The sequence below is a fragment of the Microcaecilia unicolor genome, chromosome 4 (assembly GCF_901765095.1).
Source record: "Microcaecilia unicolor chromosome 4, aMicUni1.1, whole genome shotgun sequence".
Classification (NCBI taxonomy): Eukaryota; Metazoa; Chordata; class Amphibia; order Gymnophiona; family Siphonopidae; genus Microcaecilia; species Microcaecilia unicolor.
Genome location: NC_044034.1, coordinates 148,835,629 through 148,851,228, shown reverse-complemented (window position 1 = coordinate 148,851,228; position 15,600 = coordinate 148,835,629). Strand labels below are relative to the sequence as shown.

The 15,600-nt window shown below is 44.8% G+C and overlaps 1 protein-coding gene across 1 annotated transcript in view; it reads left to right on the top strand.

The window, feature by feature from the left end:
- Window positions 1-15,600, top strand: part of NAV2 (neuron navigator 2) — a 463,718-nt gene that overhangs the window by 224,305 nt on the left and 223,813 nt on the right. Inside the window, 4 exon segments of the mRNA XM_030200720.1 lie at window positions 1-440; window positions 8,860-8,969; window positions 14,312-14,420; window positions 14,976-15,365. Coding sequence (XP_030056580.1) covers window positions 1-440; window positions 8,860-8,969; window positions 14,312-14,420; window positions 14,976-15,365 — 1,049 coding nt within the window.

The window sequence follows — 15,600 nt, the reverse complement described above, 5'->3', positions numbered from 1 at the left end:
AAAAAGTCCTCCAAGATTGCAAGTTTTATCCCTAAGGGAGGGAAGCTGAACAGTGCCAAGAAGGAGGTCTCTGCCCCTTTGCACAGCGGAATACCAAAACCAGGAATAAAAAACACCACAGGGAAATCCTTAAGTGCCCCAGCTCCTGCAAAGGAAGGCGAGAGAAGCCGCAGTGGGAAACCTGGCACAGGGCTGTCTCTGCAGAAGACCCAATTAGACAGCCAGAACTCCAGCTCCACTTCCAGCTTGGGCTCCTCAGAAGGAAAAGGTCATGGTGGGGCACCTGCTTTTACCAACAACACTAGCAGTACTCAAGCTGCCAGCGGGTCAAACAGCGTCACACAGACCACAGGAAATAATACTGTCAGTGTTCAGCTACCTCAGCCTCAGCACCAGTACAACCATCCGAACACTGCTACTGTAGCACCTTTTCTGTACAGGTGAGGTCCATCTCTTCAAATTTACCTAATGCAGCCTACATTTATGCGCTCAGGGGTAGATTCTGTATAGGGCACCCCAAGGAGGTTTGATTGACAGGCGACGCATCTTGTGACAAGGCTGAAGCCGTCTAAACCCAAGGAAGTTTAATTGCTTCTCTATACAGCCATTGCCACCTTGATACACTCAAAATACATTACTTTGTATGGTGGCAAGCTCCGCCTACCGGCTTCAGGCCAGATAATGGGCCAAACATGCTCCTGCTGTCTCCTGTCAATTACACCTCCTTCACACCGGGAAAGTGCATGCTAAGCGCAGATTCAGTAAAGGCAGTTCCACGTGGAACTGTCTTTATAGAATACTAGCTTAAACCATTTTCACGCCTAACTTTAGGCATGAGCATTTACGCCTGCCCGAGGCTAGTGTAATTGCTCATGCTTAATTATTGTCAGTTAGTTGCAGAAATGGGAGTATTCTATTATTCTGTGCCTAAATCCTGGGAATACCTGTTCCCTGCTCATGCCCCCCCCCCCCCCCTTAGCTTTGCCCCCTTTGCATTTCTATGCAAGATTGATTAGGCTCGCAGGTTATAGAATAGGGGCACAGAGCAGATAAACGCGAAACCAGTAGTTAGTGTCATTAGCACCTGTTAATCACCAGTTTAGCCAATTACTGTATGTACATATCTATGATCCACATCCAAAACTGCATGCCTAACTTTCGGTGACCTATAGAGGATTTGGGTGTCAAAGGTCAGTTCTATAAACCATGTGCTCACATTTACACGTGCATTATCCCCTGGATTCTATATAGTTCGCCTAGCATTCTGTGCTGAAATCTAAGTGTATTCCATAAAATGGGTAACTTAATTGGCTTAACAAGCTAATTAGCATTGATAATGCCTAACAAGGAATAATGAGCACTAATTGGCAATAATTAGAATGTACGCGCAGAATTCGATAAGCATATTCTGTAAGGAACTGCGCCTATATTCTAATGCATGCAGTTCAAAATGGATGTGGCTACGGGCGAGGAAATGGGCGTTTAATGGGCAATTCCAAAATTTTATGAGTGTAGTTATAAAATGTGGCCCGGTGCGCGTCAATCTATGCGCAGGGATTTACGCCATGTTTTCATTGGTGTAAATTGAGGCGCATAGTTTTAGGCACTGGGATATCAACTAAGCATAGTCTATATCAAACAGATTTACCCAAATGACTTGACCTACCATAAGCAAACATAAGCAACCCATCCATTTACTGGTTCATCTAATCATTAACAACAATGGCTCAGAAATTACCTCCTACCAATCTTCTTACCCTCCATGCACTTCCCCTACCTCTTCTTCATCGCTCCACTTCCTTACCTATCCCTATCCTTTCTCTCATACCTCTTTTATCCCATTTACCCTTGTTCATTTGTCCTACCACATACCTCCTTTGTTGATTCAGATACTACAGATTGTATTCTCTTGTTACTATGTAAGCCGCATTGAGCTTGCGATGAGCAGGAAAGCGCGGGATACAAATGTAATAAATAAATAACATATACTATTATACTAAGCGTATTTTATATTCTGTTATAAAATACGCTTAGGTGGAAATGTTTTCCGCCAGGATTTTTTAAGCACCATATATAGAATCTGGCCCTATATGTGTAAATGTTTGGAATAATGACATTTATGCACATGTGTGCATAAATGCCTAAATTCTGCCTAAGGCTATTCTGGAAATATTTGTTTAATTTACATAGCACATATTTGCAAGGGGGGGTTGCATGCATGGGTGTGTCGCTGCCACATTAGTCACCTGCATTGTAGATGAGGTGACAACAGGTTATGCTTAGTATTCTGTAACAGAACCGAAGGATTGAACGACTGCAAGTAAATATGGTAAGGATTTGTGGTCTGTCCTGGCTGCCCTCATGTAGATATGATGCACTGAGCTGTGATGAACACTGCCGGTAAATGCATTTGTTGCATCATATAAATTGTGTCCTTGAAGTCAGGGATATCCCAATATGAAGAGATATCCCTGACTTCAAGTCTGTAGAAATCTATGATCTCCACTAGCTAGACTTTGCCATCTTGCAGATACTATACCCCAGCCTTAGCTTTGGAACCCTTTATATTATTTTAGGCCACTTTCAAAGGTTTACCCATCTGTCATGAAATGCCTAGCCACCCACCTGGGGCTAACCCTGCGGCCACTTAGAGGGTCTATCCTCAGCACAGCTCAGGTCAGCCTACACCTGGGCATGTTCTCTACAATAGCACCCTCTTCCCACCGACTGGGTCCCAGCCGTCTCTGGGCAAGTCTCCTGCTCTCAAGGTATTCCCCAGTGATTTCTAGGTTACTGGGGCCACGCTCCCAGTGGTTCCACGGTTACTAGAAAACACTCACAGACCCAACACACAAACCACTGGGATTCTTAGTCAGTCCAGACTCCAGACAAGCAAAGGCAATAAACTAAAAATATTTATTTTCATGAAAAATTAGAACCGTGAACAGAAAAGGTGCAATCAGCAAACAGTAACAAGTAACTGAATATGGATCAATTATAAAACTATCAAAACATTTGTTCACTACCTAAATAGTGCCTGGAGTGTACAGGAAATATAGCTGCCTACGGGTTATAGAATATAACTGCTCATAGGGTCTCAGTGAAGAGATCTTTTTCTCTTTCCTCCCAGTCTGAGACTGGAGAAAATCCCATATTTACAGACTGAATTTGAGCTCCTGGGCCAATCAGAGCCTAGAGCAACATTTTTAAAAAGTAGCTGGCCACATCACTGCATGTTACTTTCTCTTTGTGTGAAAATTAAAGAAGGAACAGTCATTTCTCTGTAGCAGTTTTAAACATAAACATACACCACCTGCTGGCCAAACTAGAGAAATACACTTCAAGAAATAATACAGTGTACAGGGTTAAACGCCACTGTTTTGCCACATCACCTAACTTCAGATGTCAGTCAAGTAACATAGTAGATGACGGCAGAAAAAGACCTGCATGGTCCATCCAGTCTGCCCAACAAGATAAACTCATATGTGCTACTTTTTGTGTATACCTTACCTTGATTTGTACCTGTCCTTTTCAGGGCACAGACCGTGTAAGTCTGCCCAGCACTATCCCCGCCTCCCAACCACCAGCCCCGCCTCCCACCACCGGCTCTGGCACTGACCGTATAAGTCTGCCCAGCACTGTCCCCGCCTCCCGCCACCGGCTGTGCCACCCAATCTCGGCTAAGCTCCTTAGGATCTATTCCTTCTGAACAGGATTCCTTTATGTTTATCCCACGCAAGTAGATATGATGATGAAAATCTATCTGCTAAATTGCTGCAACTTTTTTCCTTAGTATATTATAATTGTTACTTTTGCAAAACTACATAAAGCAGGAATGATTAAGATCATATCTGCCAAATTTTTATAATGTTTTTATCCGTCTTTTACATTTTACTTAAGCATATTTAACTGCTTTCTATAATGTTTTTTGTAAAACTTGTGCAGCTTAATTTATAACAGGACACCATGCCAGTGGCATAGCCAGACACCCAATTCTGGGTGGGCCTGAACCCAAAATGTCTAGGCACAACCACCCCCCCTCCAGGCAGTCTAGTCTCTCGACTCCACACCCCCCCCCCCTCCTGTATGCCTTTTAAACACCAGTTCTTCACTGACAGCAGGAAATAACATACACTGTTGGTACTGGCCCCACAGCCATTCCTCTGAGTAGTCCTGCCTTTACGGAAACAGGACGTTGCATCAGAGAGAAGGTTGTGGGGCTGGCATCAGCGATGTGTATTAGTCCCTGCTTGCTGCCAGCAAAGAACTGTTGTTTAAAAGGTATGCGGGAGGGAGATATGCCGGGAGTTTTCAGCTAGTGGGGCTTGGAGATCTCTGCCAGCCACAACATAGGTGTGTCGCTGTTCGTTGGACTTGAGCCCAAAGGGCCACTGCACCATGGATAAGCATTAAATAAAGACAAGTTGGTGCCCACTTAGCCTCACAAAATACCACTTGGCAGAGAACAGGCCTTGAAAGTAGGTGCAGTCACTTACACCTTGTCAAGAGCTGGTGTAAATGAAGGTGCATACGTTTATGTTCATACTCACCTAAAGTATTTTATAATCTACGCCAGTGCTTGCAAGCTCTGCCCCTGTGAATGCCTACTGGCAAAGTATGCACCATCATGCCAGACTGCTTATTTTCACACCAGTCAATATTTATAAGAAATCATTTATGCATGGAGATGGGCAAGTATGACAGGAACGACTTTATCAAATTACCTTCCTATTGTTTTATATAGTAGCATAGTAAATTATGACAAAGAAAGACCTGAATGGTCCATCCAGTCTGCTCACTAGTCACATTCATTATCAATTCATGATGGGTTATGAAATACATATACTTGATCTTGGTCTTCCTTTGCCATTTTCTGGACTCAGACTTTTGAAGTCCGCCCAACACTGTCCTTACATCTCAACTATTAATAGAGTTACTGTTGAAGCTCTCTCCAGTTTTATTGCTGAAATCTACTTTGCATCCTCAGGGGAGAGGATGCAAATTGGGTGGCGGAGCAGGTGGGGGAAGAGAGGTTGGTGGTTGGGAGGCGAGGATAGTGGAGGGCAGACTTATACGGTCCGTGCCAGAGCCGGTGATGGGAGGCGGGACTGGTGGTTGGGAGGCGGGAAATACTGCTGGGCAGACTTGTACGGTCTGTGCCCTGAAAAAGGCAAGTACAAATCAAGGTAAAGGTATACACATGAGTTTATCTTGTTGGGCAGACTGGATGAACCATGCAGGTCTTTTTCTGCCGTCATCTACTATGTTACTATGAGAGGTGGTATGTAAATTAAGCAGATAGATAAATTTAGTCGGTCAGAAAAGTGGTGGTTCTGGAGGCATTGCAGGATGGGTTTTCGATTTTGCTCGTCACTGTTGATATTCAGCACCAGCTATCCAAATCTGCCGTGTAATTCTGGTCACATAAATAATAAGTAGCAGGCCTAAATCTAACCAGAGAGAATGTTCAGCCACTAGGCCAGTCAGCCAGTTAGGTTTGTCTGAAAATTGTATAAAGAGTAACCCAGGTAAAAATGATGTGATTCTCTATGTAGCTCAGTGGTTTATTGAAAATTGACCTGTTTGTGCATTACATAATGGCCAGTTCAAGAGATAGCAGAAGCATGACCTAGTGGTAATGCATTTACATGCTTAAAGGTCCTGTTCTTAGGATTCAACAATTAGATATGAGGTTGCCACATGAATGGCCAAAGGGTTAATATGAGGCGCGTGCTGCTTGGGTGGGCAGTGTGGCCAGCGGCACCAGCCTATGCTGTGCTACGGGGGCGGGGCTAGTGCCTGCTGCTCCTCCTCCGGCCGGGTCGCGTCGTGGGTCAGGAAGGAAATGGAGTAGAGTCAGTTCACCAGGAGGCTCTGAATCAATCGCCAGATCTGAGAACGTCGATTGTTCCGGATTCCCAAGCAACTATAGCGGGTTCATCTCTACCTGTGGGAGAGCCGAGTACCGCGGAAAGTGAGCAGGAGGTGATTTCTTCAGCTCAGGAGCAGGTATCTTCTCCATAATGTCCTTTTCTTTTTGCTAAGCCATCTGAAGTAACCAAAACAGCCCTTACATAGCAATAACACTTGCTTGACTTGAAAATTATATATATATAGTTCTCAGTTGCCCACTTGCACATTACTCCACAGTAACTCGAAGGCAGGGAGGGAGAGGGGACCCTGGAACTGGGAGGGAGGGGGAGGGGGGACCCTGGAACTCAGAGGGACGAGGGAGGGGGGATGAGGGGGAGGTGGAGGGGGGACGAGGGGGAGGGGGAATGGCACTTTGTGATAAATAATTAGATTTTGGGTTGCTGTATGGGCACTCGGTCTCTGAAAGGTTTGCCATCACTGCCCTACACTGTCTACTAAAATGTTCTATTACGTATTGTGTTGACATTGTAAGTAGTATACAATCCTGCTTATAATCGAATGAGAAAAACGCCCAAGTTCCGACCTAAATCGGGAGATGGACGTTTATCTCACAAAAACGAATAAAGCGGTATAATCGAAAGCCGATTTTTGGACGTTTTCAACTGCAATCCGTCGCGGATGCGGACAAAGTTGATGGGGGCGTGTCAGAGGTGTGGCGAAGGTGGAACTGGGGCGTGGTTATCTGCCGAACAGAGATGGGCGCATTTCACCGATAATGGGAAAAAAGTATGCGTTTTTAGCTAGAATTTAGGACACTTTTCCTGGACCCTGTTTTTTCACGAATAAGGCCCCCAAAAGTGCCCTAAATGACCAGATGACCACTGGAGGGAATCGGGGATGACCTCCCCTGACTCCCCCAGTGGTCACTAACCCCCTCCCACCACAAAAAATGAAGTTTCACAACTTTTTATTTTCACCATCAAATGTCATACCCAGCTCCCTGACAGCAGTATGCAGGTCCCTGGAGTTGTTAGGGGGTGCAGTGGACTTCAGGCAGGTGGACCCAGGCCCATCCCCCCTACCTGTTACAATTGTGCTGCTTAATGCTTATTAGTCGTCCAACCCCCCCAAACCCACTGTACCCACATGTAGGTGCCCCCCTTCACCCCTTAGGGCTATAGTAATGGTGTAGACTTGTGGGCAGTGGGTTTTGAGGGGGATTTGGGGGGCTCAACACACAAGGGAAGGATGCTATGCACCTGGGAGCTCTTTTACCTTTTTGTTTGGTTTTGTAAAAGTGCCCCCTAGGGTGCCCGGTTGATGTCCTGGCATGTGAGGGGGACCAGTGCACTACGAATCCTGGCCCCTCCCACGAACAAATGCCTTGGATTTATTCGTTTTTGAGCTGGGCGCTTTCATTTTCCATTATCGCTGAAAAACAAAAACGCCCAGCTCACACATTGTTGAATAAAACATGGGCGTCTATTTTTTCCCAAAATACGGTTCGGTCCGCCCCTTCACGGACCCGTTCTTGGAGATAAACGCCCATGGAGATAGGCGTTTTCGTTCAATTATGCCCCTCAATGGCATACTTTGTATTGTTATTTGAATATTTTACTGCTGTAATTGTGTATTGCTTATGTTTGATTTATTCTTACTGCACACCGCCTTGAGTGAATTCTTTCAAAAAGGCGATATGCAGGATCTGCAAAACATTTAGAAAGAAAAAAGCCCTATTTTTGGGCCATGTTAGAAATGGGCTTAATGAGTGGGGAAGTCCTACCTTAAATTGCACTAAGCCCAATTCATAATACTTCTTAGTAGGGAAAGAAATGGGACTCGATATACCACCTTTCTGTGTTTTTTTGCAACTACATACAAAGTGGTGTACATAGTATATACAGGTTCTTCTTTGTACCCGGGGCAATAGAGGGTTAAGTGTCTTGCCTAGAGTCCAGGAGCTGCAGTGGAAATTGAACCCAGTTCCCCAGGATCAAAGTCTGCTGCTCTAACCACTCCTAGTAAAAAGGGCCCCTTTCTTCATGATCTGTTACATTGTCAAATTGTCAGGCTCTCCCAGTGCTCTTCGGGTTTTGGCATGGTTAATATATCCCTAATAAGAGGGTCCTGCCCACAGTCCTAGTATGGGCTAGATGGTACTCACAGTGGTTGAGGCTGACACCAGTTCAATATGCTGTATTAACTTGCTAGGGGCAGAAAGCAAGCCTGCCTCGGAGGGCTGTGTAGCTGAAGTTTCCATGCTGGTTCAGGAGACTGTGATGCTGAGGTGTTCACTCCTCCTGTCATTGTGCTGCAGATGCACAGCAGCTAGAGGTCTCTCAACACACACAGGTTCTCCTAACATGTTCTGCAGGGGCAGAAAGGCCTAACCTTACCTAACATGTTTTGCATTCAAAAACACCCTTGTATCATGCAAGGGTTCAGAGCCCTTGCACAGGTGTTTGTTTGCATATGTCTCTCTGTCATTTTTCTCAGGGGTCCTTTGTTTTTGTGTAAAAAGATCTGATTGCTGGGTTGGTGAGCACAGATTTGTGCAAAATAAATATTTTGAAGCACATGGTTCTGTTGTGCAGGGGCTACAGGTAATATACAAAGACAGGAGGCCTTTTAGTGACAAAACTGATCGCTGTGGCTGGTGCCTCTATCTCAGCATTTGTCCAATTTAGATTGTAAGCTCTGTTGAGCAGGGACTGTCTTTTTCATGTTAATTTGTACAGCGCTGGTAAGTCTAGTAGCGCTATAGAAATGTTTAATAGTAGTAGCATTTGCCTATGAATGCCTCATTTTTACAGTTCAGTGCCTGCTGTGGTTTCTAGGTGCACTTTTCCTTGAGACCAATGAATTGTGCAGAATTTTGTTTGCTGATATGCTCTGTTGGGAAGTGGGTTGATGGTAGATGACGACAAGAGGCACTTGTGTCTCGTCATGTTGCTCTGTATGTCTCATAAAATTTCTTCCCTTTAGGTCACAAACGGACATTGAGGGGAACGTAACCGTTGAGTCCGGCACGGGCGTAAACATGGATCCCACGCTGTACAATAAAACTGGGCAGTCCTCTGTGGAAGACCTCTCGGGTAAGCGGTTTCTAAATGAAGAGTTGCTTTCCTGTTTCTAGAATTCTTGGAATTCAAATGATGGGCCAGACAAAGACATTTTTATTTGAGTGAACTAGGGGCCATACCGAATATTCGTATTCGATTCGATAGTGCCCCGAATACATTATTCATATTCAGCCGAATAGTGATTTAAATCGAATACAAATAATCTGGGGCTCTACTGTGCTAAATCCTACTGAAATAAACACTTGATCTCTAATTTCACATTGCTTCTTTTATTATTTGTTGTGTTAAAGCTCAATGTCCATTATTCCTATTTAGCCGCATAGTAAAATATGCTGTTTGATACAGCTGTAAAATGAAAAGCTTTCCTGTTGAAAGGAGGATAATTGGTGAAATTATGATTCCTGCCAGTGATGATAAATCTACTATTTGAAGGTCCGAGAGAGCTTTATTGCACTGCACTCAAAATGACTCTGACTCAATCAAAAAATGTTTTAAAAATAGACTAGAATGCTGTTTTTGAAGATAAAATATCAGATCCTATAGAATTTTTCCTTGGTTCCGATCCGGCATCTATGCGTCAGAGACTGGGCTGATTCTCAGACCATGAAGCTGAAGAAAAGTTGACATTTTCTGCAGAAAGCTAAGCATTTTAGGCTGGTTCGTTCTTCCATTAACCCCCAAATTCGATAAATGGCACCTAAAGTTAGGCATGCATTTGTGATCCCAGTTATAGGATAGGGTCAGTTATGCACTAATTGGTGCTAAATTGGAGATAAGTAACACTAATTAGCATTGGCGCATGTAACTGACTTATACCCCTGTTCTGTAAACTAAGCACCTAACTTCTCTTGTTCACAACTGCAAAGGGGTTGTTAATGTGGGAGGGGAATTGGGTGCATCGGGGTGTTTCGACTAATCTTGCCCGTGTTTTATAGAATACTTTTACACATGCAGCTGCCGCATTTAAATGCCACCATTTACACCAGCCATAGACATGTCATTCGTGGTCACGCCTAAATCTGGGCGCATTACTGTGGACTTACACTAGTAATTCTATAACAGGTTTGGCCGGCAGTTGTGCTGTTATAGAATAATAGATTAGAGGCCTATGTTGGATTCATCCCTAAAGGTAAATTTCTGAGCCGAACGGACTACAGGTTGTAGTGCAATTCAGATTCTGTTGTGCATTATTCACCTTCCACTTTAGTAGGAGGAGGAAGAAAGATGTAAGTGGAGGAGTAGCTTAGTGATTAGAGCACCTGGCTTTTCGTCCAGAGGTGGCCAGTTCAAACCCCACTGTTGCTGCTTGATCGTGGGCAAGTCACTTAATCCTCAGGTACAAAATTAGATTGTGAGCCCTCCGGGGAGAGGCAATACCTAGGGCCCTCTTTACTAAGCCCCGATATAGGCGCGTTAGCATTTTTAACGCGTGTTAACCATGTACGCACCTACAATATCCCTCTAGGCGCCTACACTGTTAGCGCACGCACTAATTGTAGGCACATTAAAAATGCTAACGCACCTTAGTAAACCGGGCCCCTAGTGAACCTGAATGTAACTCACCTTGAGCTACTACTGAAAAAGGTGTGAGCAAAATCCAAAATTAAATAAATAAGATTTACATATCGATAAGGGTGTAAGGTAGACAGTTGCATGGGGGCAAAAATTGCACCCATCCCCACTGGATTACTCAGATCTATTCCCCACCCACCCCTGTAATTAATCTCCTCCATCCCCACCTGTACCCATAGGAATCAACGCTATTACTTACTCGTTCGCAGCCCTCCGTTTCCTCCTGACCCCACAGCCTCCTGTGGTTTTTTGGATGGTGTTCACTAGTCAGCCATTGAATGTTCCAAGCCTCAGGAGAGGAGGGAGGAGTAGATGGCATGGTAGGGCAGACTGGATAGGTCATATGGTCTTTGTCTACATTTTTTTGTTTCTGCGATCGGAGTGGATATTCAGTGGCACTGTCCGATTAAGCTGCTACTAAATATCCACTCCTGAGCCAGCGTTTTGAATATCGACCCATAAGTGTTTGGCATGGGGAGAATTTAAAACAAGCACTTGGGACAAGCACTTAAAGTGCTTTGAATATCACCCCCATTACATGTGGAATATGTTTTCTGACAGTATAGCTTGGAATCACTCAAATGACACATAACACATAGAATTTTCCTAGCAGAATACAATGACGCACATTAATCGCGTGTAAGTAAGCGTGGGCCCATCGAGATGTGATGTCATGTGTTATTTTGCATTTTTGATATTTTAAAAGATGTATTTGCCTGGACAGGGGCGTATCTGGAATCCGGCGGTAGGGGGGGCCACAGCCAGAGAGGGGGGGCACATTTTTGCCTCCCTCCCCCCCCGCCGCCGCCTCTCTCCACCCCCTCCCCGCCGTCAACCCTCCCCCGCTGCTTACTTTTGCTGGCGCCGAGGTCCGACCCGCAATCTCCGTTTTTCGTCTTCCTCCGTGGCCATGCTTCCAGGAAGTAACGCTGCAGTGCTGATTCGTTGAATCCAGTTCGACGTCTGACGTCAGACACCGAACTGGATTCAACGAATCAGCACTGCAGCATTACTTCCTGGAAGCATGGCCACGGAGGAAGACGAAAAACGGAGATTGCGGGTCGGACCTCGGCGCCAGCAAAAGTAAGCAGCGGGGGAGGGTTGACGGCGGGGAGGGGGGCCAGGGCGAAATCTGCGGGGGCCCAGGCCCCTGTGGCCCCACGCAGATACGCCCCTGATTTGCCACATTCCCACGTCAGGCACAGGCAGCTCCTTGTGACTCTGGGCAAGTCACTTAACCCTCCATTGCCCCATGTAAGCCGCATTGAGCCTGCAATGAGTGGGAAAGCGCGGGGTACAAATGTAACAAAAAAAAAAATCCCTATTTAAATAATAAAAAGATGTAGAGATAATTGGGGTTACTCTAACATTATGAAAGAAAGGGTTTATCTGAACCATGTTCAGTGGACCAGTGCTGTGGTCAGAATTACTCATTTAGGGCCCCTTTTACCAAGCTACAGCAAAAGGGGGCCTGAACATGTGTCGAGGCCCCTTTTTACCGCAGCTGGTAAAAGGTAGGTCTTTCTTTTTAAAAAAAAAATGGCTGTGCAACAAGTGAAGCACTTGCCACACGGCCATTTGGTGGGGGGGGCCCTTACCGCACCCATTGAGGTGGCAGTAAGGACTCCAGCACTAACCCGGCGGTAAACTGATTACCGCCGGGTACAAACCGACGCTACAAAAATAAATATAAATACATTTTTGTAGCGCTGGATATGATGGCACGCTTGGAGTGGGAAGTATTGCCGGACTGCTGCGGTAGCCCAGCGGCACTTTTTATCGAGCAGTAAGCCCGCGTTGGGCTTACCACCACTTTTTAAAAGGGGCCCTTAAGCTTATTTGGTGATTGGTGTTGGCTGTTGAATGTTAATTGTGAAAAGTCCGATTTGAGATCCTTCTATAATCATAATCTTCCAGGTCCATTTAACAGAAGAGCACTGCTTTATGTCAAAATGACCGAAATTAGTCTTCTGCAGTTAACACTGAGCTCAATGTTCAAAAGGATTTAACTGGACAGGAGCCTCTCCTGCCCAGTTAGTTAAATCCTGCCAAGTGCCTCAGGAGGAGGACATTCAGTGCCACTAAATGTCTCCTCTGACCGCCGTAACACTGTCTGGACAGAACTATGGAGGCCAAAGGGTAAAATTGGGGTGGTCCCAGAACTCTAGTGCGCACTGACAGTGTTCAGTGCCAGTGCCCGCATATCTGATGGGGTAAGTAGGACCACTTATGTAGCTATTCAAACTTTATCATAAGAATATAAGAATAGCCATACTAGATCAGACCAATGGTCCATCTAGCCAAGTGTCCTGCTTCCAACAGTGACCAATCCAGATCACAAGTACCTGGCAGAATCCCAAAGAGTAGCAACATTCCAGAATCCTAAACAGTAGCAACATTCCAAAATCCCAAAGAGTAGCAAGTTTCCATGCTACCAGTCCTAGGGACAGCAGTGACTTTCCCATGTCTGTCTCAATAGCAGACTATGGATTTTTCCTCCAGATACACTGACTGCTGCTACCACATCCTCCAGCAGCGAGTTCCAGAGCTTAACTATTCTTTGAGTGAAAAAATATTTCCTCCTGTTGTTTTAAAAGTATTTCCATATAATTTCATTGAGTGTCCCCTGGTCTTTGTACTTTTTGAAAGATTGAAAAATCGATACACGTTTACCCATTCTACTTCACTCAGGATTTTATAGACCTTAATCATATCCCCCCTCAGCCTTCTCTTTTTCAAGTGAAGAGGCCTAACCTCTTTAGCCTTTCCTCATATGGGAGGAGTTCCATCCCTTTATCATTCTGGTTGCTCTTGTTTGAACCTTTTCTAATTCCATTATATCTTTTTTGAGATACGGCGACCAGACTTGAACACAGTACTCAAGGTGAGGTTGCTATTCAGGTGGGCACTGAACATAGGCCAGGTCCACATAGCTTTGAGCATTGCTGCTGACCCGGATATTCCGTGCTAATGCCTGCTGACCACCGCCAGATGAATATTGACCAGAGTGAATTTTAGGGTAGGGGGACACAGTGATTGGAAAGTACAGCATGGGTTTGGTTAATTTAGGGTTTTGATAAACCACTTCTATTGCCAAAGCAAGTCAAAGTGGTAACAAAGCAATAAAAACAATTTTACAAGATGTAGACGAGAACTGCATTTGTTGAGAGGATAAGACATATCTACAACACTCTCATTCCCTTAAAACACCAGTACATTAATAGTAAAATGGTAATACAGTCAAAACATTGAACAAGTTGTTGATAATATGCCACAATTAAGGGAGATATAGAACCAACTATTCAAAACGGTTGGGGGTGCTAAACCCAACAGAAATTAACACAGTTAAGGAGTTTGCTCAATATTGGGGGTGCTCAAGCATCCACAGAGTTGGCTTCTATGAAGGGAGACCATCGGACCTCTGCTCCTAAGAGTTGAAAGTAGTGTTAAGTAAGTGAGATTTTAACTGTTGTTTAAGCATCTCAAATGATCACATTTGAGAGATAAACGGAGGTCATTCCATAATCTAGGCACTAAAAAGTAAAATGCAGAGTTCCTGGTTGATTCCCATTTTGCTTGAGAGAGGCTGAGAAGTATGAGTCGATGGTTGTGGTTGTTGAGGGAGTGGAGAATACGAGAAGGGGTATAGGGGATGACCAAAGACAATAAATATTCTGGAATGCCTGAATGAAGTGTTTTATAAGAATGAGGATTTTGGGTCTGATGGGTGAGGTTCCATTTTCACTAAGCTCTTTTTTTTTTCCAAAATATCTATTCTCTAGGAGAGGATCAAGAAATGCGACGGTTGCGAACGGTGAAGAACATAGCTGACCTTCGTCAGAACTTGGAGGAGACCATGTCCAGCCTGAGAGGAACCCAAGTCACGCACAGGTAATTGGGTATAGGACTTACCATCAAGGTGAAGACCGCAGGTCTCCCTCTGTACCTTGATAAGTACATAAGTAATGCCACACTGGGAAAAGACCAAGGGTCCATCAAGCCCAGCATCCTGACCACGACAGTGGCCAATCCAGACCAAGGGCACCTGGCAAGCAGTTAGTGGATAGCCGATTATATCGCATAATATAACAGGCAGTCCACTGATTTTCAACATAAGTTTGGCAGCCATATTTGGCTGCGTGAATACCAGGACTAACTTTGGCCGGTTCAGACTTAACCAGCCAACGCTGAATATCAGCCTGGCCAGTTAAGTTTGAACCGGCCAATAATAAACCAGATATTCAATGCTGGTCACTGGCTATCTGGGTATAGCATCAACCTGGGGAGTTAGCCGAGCTAATTCTCGCAGTCTAAGTATCGGGCTCTCCTCTGTTCATGTAAACATCACTTTACCTGCATAACTCCCCTTTGAAAATTAGCACAGTGCATTTATGACAACCTTCCAGCACTAAAGAAGTAAACATTTGCTTTGTAATTGTTTTTTAGCACGCTGGAAACCACTTTTGACACCAATGTTACAACTGAAATAAGCGGGCGCAGCATATTGAGTTTGACGGGAAGGCCAACACCTTTATCATGGAGGCTTGGCCAAGCCAGCCCTCGCCTTCAAGCAGGGGATGCCCCTTCAGTGGGGAACGGCTATCCCCCCAGAGCTAACGCAAGTCGCTTCATCAGTGCTGAATCAAGCCGCTACATGTATTCGGCACCTCTGAGGAGACAGCTGGCTTCTCGTGGCAGCACCATTTGCCACGCAGACATCTCAGACAAGGGTGGTGAGGAAATCGAAATAGAGAGCATGAACATGGATGCCACGGGCTACATGAGTGATGGAGATGTACTGGGCAAGAATATAAGGACGGACGACGTCACGAGTGGGTAAGCAGCTGTATCTCCCTCTGTATTAAATACTAACATGCAGTGCAGTGACTCTAACCTGATTATTTATGTATTTATTTATTTGTTGCATTTGTATCCCAAATTTTCCCATCTATTTGCAGGCTCAATGTGGCTTACATTGTTCCATCATGGCAAACGCCATTCCAGAGTGAGAGATGCAAGTGGTATTACATAGAGCACATGAATGACAAAATAAAATTAAGCAAACAGGTAT